The 7,500-nt window shown below is 51.3% G+C and overlaps 1 protein-coding gene across 1 annotated transcript in view; it reads right to left on the bottom strand.

Moving 5' to 3' along the window:
* pik3c2b (phosphatidylinositol-4-phosphate 3-kinase, catalytic subunit type 2 beta) overlaps nucleotides 1-7,500 on the bottom strand; it is a gene marked incomplete at its 5' end in the record, with an annotated part of 21,216 nt that overhangs the window by 5,215 nt on the left and 8,501 nt on the right. The window contains 15 exons of the mRNA XM_079218442.1: nucleotides 104-213; nucleotides 444-600; nucleotides 1,173-1,342; nucleotides 1,490-1,626; nucleotides 2,492-2,621; nucleotides 2,711-2,803; nucleotides 2,969-3,076; nucleotides 3,307-3,487; nucleotides 3,712-3,806; nucleotides 5,161-5,254; nucleotides 5,358-5,546; nucleotides 5,689-5,831; nucleotides 6,402-6,516; nucleotides 6,713-6,880; nucleotides 7,203-7,325. Coding sequence (XP_079074568.1) covers nucleotides 104-213; nucleotides 444-600; nucleotides 1,173-1,342; nucleotides 1,490-1,626; nucleotides 2,492-2,621; nucleotides 2,711-2,803; nucleotides 2,969-3,076; nucleotides 3,307-3,487; nucleotides 3,712-3,806; nucleotides 5,161-5,254; nucleotides 5,358-5,546; nucleotides 5,689-5,831; nucleotides 6,402-6,516; nucleotides 6,713-6,880; nucleotides 7,203-7,325 — 2,013 coding nt within the window. The remainder of the gene's footprint in view (nucleotides 1-103; nucleotides 214-443; nucleotides 601-1,172; nucleotides 1,343-1,489; nucleotides 1,627-2,491; nucleotides 2,622-2,710; nucleotides 2,804-2,968; nucleotides 3,077-3,306; nucleotides 3,488-3,711; nucleotides 3,807-5,160; nucleotides 5,255-5,357; nucleotides 5,547-5,688; nucleotides 5,832-6,401; nucleotides 6,517-6,712; nucleotides 6,881-7,202; nucleotides 7,326-7,500) is intronic.

Genomic DNA, 7,500 nt, shown 5'->3' with positions numbered 1-7,500 from the left:
TCCACAAGCTGAGGAAGACGAACCATGAGGAAACCAATCGGCGTGCATCTAATTACAGAAAATAAACCTGTGTGTGTGTGTGTGTGTGAGAGTGTGTGTGTACCTGGTGAAGTACATGGTGGCGTCGGCTTCAGACTCGTGAGGCCTCAGCGCATCGTAGACGTACCTCAGATCTTCCAAATCCGACAGTTCAGGGATCCCGCAGGACAACATCTGCACACACACACACACACACACACACACACACACCCGCACACACACAAGCTCTGTAACCATGGAAACAGACCATCACTAGATTCCTGTAACGTGATGATTAGTTCTGCATCTGCAGAGTCTTTTTTTCTATGATTCCCTCCAAGATTTCTGGACAACAATCTCTACTGTGAGGTGTTTCTGTTATTCTGTCCACCCCTCCTGTGTGTGTGTGTGTGTGTGTTACCCACCAGGCCCAGCAGGTTGAGGAACAGGTGTGTGTGTTTCCTGATCAGGTTGTACGCCTCGCAGCAGAGATCCACAAAGTCGTGGAATCGGCTCGACGGCTTGTCTCCTCCGTTGATGACGTACGCCATGTCGGAGGTGAACACGAAGGGGGCGCGGTCTCTGCACGCATCACACGACACGCATCACATGACACGACACGCATCACATGACACGACACGCATCACACGACATGACACGCATCACATGACACGACACGCATCACATGACACGCATCACACGACATGACACGCATCACATGACACGCATCACACGACACGCATCACACGACACGCATCACACATACAGGTAAAACAGGACAAAAAAATCTGTGAAAAAAAAATCTGCAACTAAAAAAACTAAAACTAAAAAAACTGCGACAAAAAAAAATAAGACTAAAAAAACAAAAAAAAACTAAGAGTACCATAAAACTGCGACTAAAAAAAACTAAAACTACGAAAACTGCGAATGAAAAAAACTAAAACTAAAAAAACTAAAACTAAAAAAACTAAAATTACAAAAACTGCGACTAAAAAAACTAAAACTAAAAAAACTAAAACTACGAAAACTGCCAATGAAAAAAACTAAGACAAAAAAAAAAAAAAAATACGAGTAAAAAAACTAATAAAAAAAAAACCAAGACTAAAAAAACTAAGACTAAAAAAAACAAAGACAAAAAAAACAAACAGACTCACCGCTTGATGTTCCCGAACATCTGGGCGTGTCCCAGGAACTTCCCGAAGTCGATGTGGAACATGTGGCCGCTGGTCTTCAGCATGATGTTGTCGTTGTGGCGGTCGCAGATTCCCAGGATGTAAGTCGCCACGCAGCAGCCGGCGCACGAGAAGATGAAGTTCTCCACCGCCTGAGACGCAGTCAGACTTCATTTTATTCATATTTAATCAATTAGCAATTACCATGTAGCAAGAACCCAGTGCCGGGAAGTTTTTACAGGTGTGTGTCCAGGTGTGTGTGTGTGTGTGTGTGTGTGTGTGTGTGTGTGTGTGTGTACCTTGTCATACTGCTCGTCAGTGGGGTTGTGTTTCTGCAGCCAGTCGGCCAGTGGTCGGTCTTTAAAGGAGCCGGTGACTCCGTGTTCCACCTGGATCTTCCTCAGAGTGTCAGCCTGAGGAATCATCTCCACCATACCTGAGGACAACACGCCTGTCAATCACAGCTGAGAACAGGTGAGAACACACCTGTCAATCAGAGCTGAGAACAGGTGAGAACACACCTGTCAATTACAGCTGAGAACAGGTGAGAACACACCTGTCAATCACAGCTGAGAACAGGTGAGAACAGGTAACAACACACCTGTCCTGAAAATCCACTTGTACTCCTTAACACACACCTGTCCTCTTGCGTTACACACCTGTCCTCTCGCATCACACACCTGTCCTCTCGCATCACACACCTGTCCTCTCGCATCACACACCTGTCCTCTCGCATCACACACCTGTCCTCTCGCATCACACACCTGTCCTCTCGCATCACACACCTGTCCTCTCGCGTTACACACCTGTGCTCTTGCGTTACACACCTGTCCTCTCGCAGTACACACCTGTCCTCTCGCGTTACACACCTGTCCTCTCGCGTCACACACCTGTCCTCTCGCGTCACACACCTGTCCTCTCGCGTCACACACCTGTCCTCTCGCGTTACACACCTGTGCTCTTGCGTTACACACCTGTCCTCTCGCAGTACACACCTGTCCTCTCGCAGTACACACCTGTCCTCTCGCGTTACACACCTGTCCTCTCGCATCACACACCTGTCCTCTCGCGTCACACACCTGTCCTCTCGCGTCACACACCTGTCCTCTCGCGTCACACACCTGTCCTCTCGCGTCACACACCTGTCCTCTCGCGTCACACACCTGTCCTCTCGCAGTACACACCTGTCCTCTCGCGTCACACACCTGTCCTCTCGCGTCACACACCTGTCCTCTCGCGTTACACACCTGTCCTCTCGCGTTACACACCTGTCCTCTTGCAAACACCTGCTGTGTCCTTACCTCGTCCTCTGCCGGTGGAGAAACATTTGAAGATGACCATCCTCATGTCCAGACCCTCCTGGATCCAGATCTTGTTCATGATCCGGATCACCTGCAGAGTCAGCATATCCTGCCGGAGGTCGTCTCCTGACTGGACCGAGACAAGAGGCATCGGCCGGGAGGTCAAAGGTCGAGGTCCAGAGACACAAACAACAGGTGAACACAGGAGCGAGGACTCACCTTGAAGATGACGTTGATGTTGTCTCCCAGAGAGTCCAGGTTCTGGAAGGACAGTTTGAGAGGAACGGCGTTGGAGTTGAAGAAGGAACACGACTATGAAAGACAGGAGAAGAGAACTGAACACGACCGCAACGTTTATGGTTCACATCATTTAATCCGCTCATTTTCTACGCTTTGTTCTTATAGGGACATTTGAGGAAATACATGAGACTATAAAACTAGCTGAACAGGTGTGTGTGTGTGTGTGTCTTTCAGTACCTGGATGTTGATTCCTGTGACGAGCAGCGCCGGGTTCAGAGGAAGTCTGCAGCTGCTGTTCACCAAGAAGAACTGCGTCATCTCCTCCAGACCCTCCCTCAGCACACACTGGAACACACACACACACACACACACACACACACACACACACACACACACACACAATAACAATAATGATAATATGAAAATAATAATATCTGGTCGGTGCTGCCCTCTGCTGGACTGGTACTAAAATGTTGCATCATTGAAATTCATCATTACATCATCAAAACGCCCCATTATGTAATAAAACTTGCCACATGGTTCACATGAAATATAGACATGCTCTGTCCTCCCACCTGTCTGCTGGACGGCGAGGCGTCTCGGACCTTGTGAGCCACCGTGGCGAGGATGGAGACGAGCCAGCACTGACGGTCGACCTCTTCACGGAGACCTCGACCGACGCAGCAGAGCAGGGCGGCCAGGAGGTGCTGATACCGAGCGCTGAACTGACTGTCCTGCAGGTTGTCCTTCAGCAGCCTGAGGGACAGAGTCTGCATTAAACCTGGTTTAACTAATCCTAGCTCTAATATGAACTGACTGTCCTGCAGGTTGTCCTTCAGCAGGACAGACACAGTCGGGATTAAACCAGGTGTAGTTTAACAGAACCTGATTCAACTAATCCTGACTCTATATTTGTGATCTGAACAAGTATAACATGAATTAATGAGAAATAAAATGAATTGTTTGAGTGATCAGCTGACCAGAAGAGGTAGTGAGCGATGCGAATGTCCCCGATGGCTCTCCGTAGGAGGAAACGAACCAGAGAGCTGTCGAGGTAACACTCGTACTTCAGAGCCTGAGACACAGACAGACAGAAGATATCAGTTAGACAATAAACGCCTCTCCCGTTAGCTCGCAACCTAAACGCCTCTCCCGTTAGCGCGCAACCTAAACGCCTCTCCCGTTAGCGCGCAACCTAAACGCCTCTCCCGTTAGCGCGCAACCTAAACGCCTCTCCCGTTAGCGCGCAACCTAAACGCCTCTCCCGTTTGCGCGCAACCTAAACGCCTCTCCCGTTTGCGCGCAACCTAAACGCCTCTCCCGTTTGCGCGCAACCTAAACGCCTCTCCCGTTTGCGCGCAACCTAAACGCCTCTCCCGTTAGCGCGCAACCTAAACGCCTCTCCCGTTAGCGCGCAACCTAAACGCCTCTCCCGTTTGCGCGCAACCTAAACGCCTCTCCCGTTTGCGCGCAACCTAAACGCCTCTCCCGTTTGCGCGCAACCTAAACGCCTCTCCCGTTTGCGCGCAACCTAAACGCCTCTCCCGCTAGCGCGCAACGTAAACGCCTCTCCCGCTAGCGCGCAACGTAAACGCCTCTCCCGTTTGCGCGCAACGTAAACGCCTCTTCCGTTTGCGCGCAACGTAAACGCCTCTCCCGTTTGCGCGCAACGCAAACGCCTCTCCCGTTTGCGCGCAACGCAAACGCCTCTCCCGTTTGCGCGCAACCTAAACGCCTCGCCCGTTAGCGCGCAACCTAAACGCCTCGCCCGTTAGCGCGCAACCTAAACGCCTCGCCCGTTAGCGCGCAACGTAAACGCCTCGCCCGTTAGCGCGCAACGTAAACGCCTCGCCCGTTAGCGCGCAACGTAAACGCCTCGCCCGTTAGCGCGCAACGTAAACGCCTCGCCCGTTAGCGCGCAACGTAAACGCCTCTCCCGTTAGCGCGCAACGTAAACGCTTCGCCCGTTTGCGCGCAACGTAAACGCCTCGCCCGTTTGCGCGCAACGTAAACGCCTCGCCCGTTTGCGCGCAACGTAAACGCCTCGCCCGTTTGCGCGCAACGTAAACGCTTTGCCCGTTTGCGCGCAACCAAACGCCTCTCCCGTTTGCGCGCAACGCAAACGCCTCTCCCGTTTGCGCGCAACGCAAACGCCTCTCCCGTTTGCGCGCAACGCAAACGCCTCTCCCGTTTGCGCGCAACGTAAACGCCTCTCCCGTTTGCGCGCAACGTAAACGCCTCTCCCGTTAGCGCGCAACGTAAACGCCTCTCCCGTTAGCGCGCAACGTAAACGCCTCTCCCGTTAGCGCGCAACGTAAACGCCTCTCCCGTTAGCGCGCAACGTAAACGCCTCTCCCGTTAGCTCGCAACGTAAACGCCTCTCCCGTTAGCAGACTAAAATAAAAGCCTCTCGTTAGTTCTCATCTGACCTGGACGAGCTGAGGCAGGAAGTCCAGTAGCTCTGGATCTGAGATGGAGTCCATCCACTGAACAGCCGTCCTCCTCAGCTCCTGGTCCGGAAACCTGGAACACACACACACACACACACACACACACACGATGACGTCGCTCATATTACCACGATACCGCTCAGGTGGGTGTCAGTGAGCGGGATGGGTGGACGTACGAGGCGTGCAGGAGTCCCAGGGCGTCCAGGTGACCCAGGCAGGCCCACTGTCTCAGGAGGGCGTAGATGTCCGGCAGGCAGGCCCACTGCCAGCAGGGGGCGCTGGCCAGGACCAGAGGAAGAGCTGCACTCTCCGACTGACAGAAGGCCTTCTTCTCCCAAAGAAGACGCTTGTCCTCCACCGTCAACCTGCAAACAAAGAGACACATGAGGACCGACAGTCCGTGTGTGTGTGTGTGTGTGTGTGTGTGTGTGTGTGTGTGTGTGTGTGTGTGTGTGTGTGTGTGTGTGTGTGTGTGTGTGTGTGTGTGTGTGTGTGTGTGTGTCTGACCAGAAGACGGCCTTCTTGTGGAGGACGTCCTGCAGCTGGATCTGACTGATGGTGTCCAGTCTAGAGAAGTCGTACTGAGGACAGAAGTCTGCCGGAGGAGGAGTACTGAACCGGACCTCGAACGACGAGGTGGGGAAGTCCACCTGAGAGAGAGAGAGAGAGAGAGAGAGAGAGAGAGAGAGAGAGAGATTTACAACAGGGTGAGGAAGACTGGGGGACTGTCCCTTTAAGACTGGGACGTGTTGATCAGGCAAAAACAAACAGATCCTGAACCAGTCGACTGCACTGAAACAAAGAGCCAGAGGTGTGTGTGTGTGTGTGTGTGTGTGTGTGTGTGTGTGTGTGTGTAGTTAGTTATACTGACCTACATACACTTGTGTGTGTGTTTGTGTCATAGTCAGACTCTGATCCTCTTTAGCGAGAATTAGAAATTATAGAAAAAGATGCTGCAGAACTTGAGAATCATCATGTTTTTATTTTGCATTTTATTATTAAATATTGTAATGATTTTAGCGTATTAACTCACTAAATTTAGTTCATCAAACAGGGCGTTTTTGCTCTATGTTGTATCATGTGATGCTAGCGATCTGCAGCTGTGTGTTTATGAATTCATATATATATATATATATATATATAATATAATATAATAATACAAAAAGATATCTGCATTCCTGGTGTACAGGAGGACTTTTAGGACTCTACTCCCGTCTCACCTGCAGGATCACGCTGTCCGGCTGGTTGAAGTTCGGCGAGCTCGTCCGGGCGTTTCCTGTCCTCCCCGGAGCCGAAGGCCACAGGCCGAGCAACTTCCTGCCACATGTCAGGACGCTGCGGAGACACACACACACACACACACTCCTGTCAGTCCACACACACACTTCCTGCTGTATGACATCATAAAGATCGGAGTATCAAGGACTACTATACGTAATTTTTCTTGCTTGCGCAAAAACTGAAGTGTAAACAAAGCAACAACAAAACAGTCGGGGTTCTGACTCCTGTGTCAGAGCGTCATGTGACTCACTGTCTGAAGTTGAAGAGCGGCATGGTGACCCAGCCCAGAGCCTCGATGCTGCGCCGCTGCCGGCCCTTCTCCTCGGCTCCTCCGGGGGGCGGCAGAGAGCTGGCGTACAAAGTCACCGTCAGCTGAGACTCTCTGGGCAGCTGGTTGATCTGCACCGGGAAACACACCCTGCATGGACGGAGAGGGGGGGTGAGCACGCCTGCATTCTCTCTCCTGACCACCAGGGGGCGACTCCTCTGGTTGTATAGAAGTCTACGCTTCATGTGTTAAAGCTGCATTCTCTCTCCTGACCACCAGGGGGCGACTCCTCTGGTTGTATAGAAGTCTACGCTTCATGTGTTGAAGCTACATTCTCTCTCCTGACCACAAGGGGGCGACTCCTCTGGTTGTATAGAAGTCTACGCTTCATGTGTTAAAGCTATAGCTTCAACCCTCTCAGTGTGTTTTCAGGTGGAGATCCATGCAGGTGAGGCCGTGCCGCCGTACGTACCTCTGGTCCCACACCACCAGGTGGAACAGGTACTTGCTGACCGCCTGCTTGCTGGTGTGCTGCGGCGCGCAGAGCTCCGCCCCTCCGTGAGTCAGAGAGCAGGACAGGAAGAAACCCTCGAAGCTGGACCAATCAGAGAGCAGGACAGGGATAAGATTAATGATGTCAGAGATGCAACACAAATCTGCATCCAGATCAGATCGACAGTCAACAAATATATATATATATATATATATATATATATATATATATATATACATATATATATATATACATATACACACACTCAGTTAAATAC

Source organism: Taurulus bubalis (assembly GCF_910589615.1).
Source record: "Taurulus bubalis genome assembly, chromosome: 5".
Lineage (NCBI taxonomy): Eukaryota > Metazoa > Chordata > Actinopteri > Perciformes > Cottidae > Taurulus > Taurulus bubalis.
The sequence above is the reverse complement of the archived record's forward strand: the minus strand, read 5'-3'. Positions and strand labels throughout refer to the sequence as shown.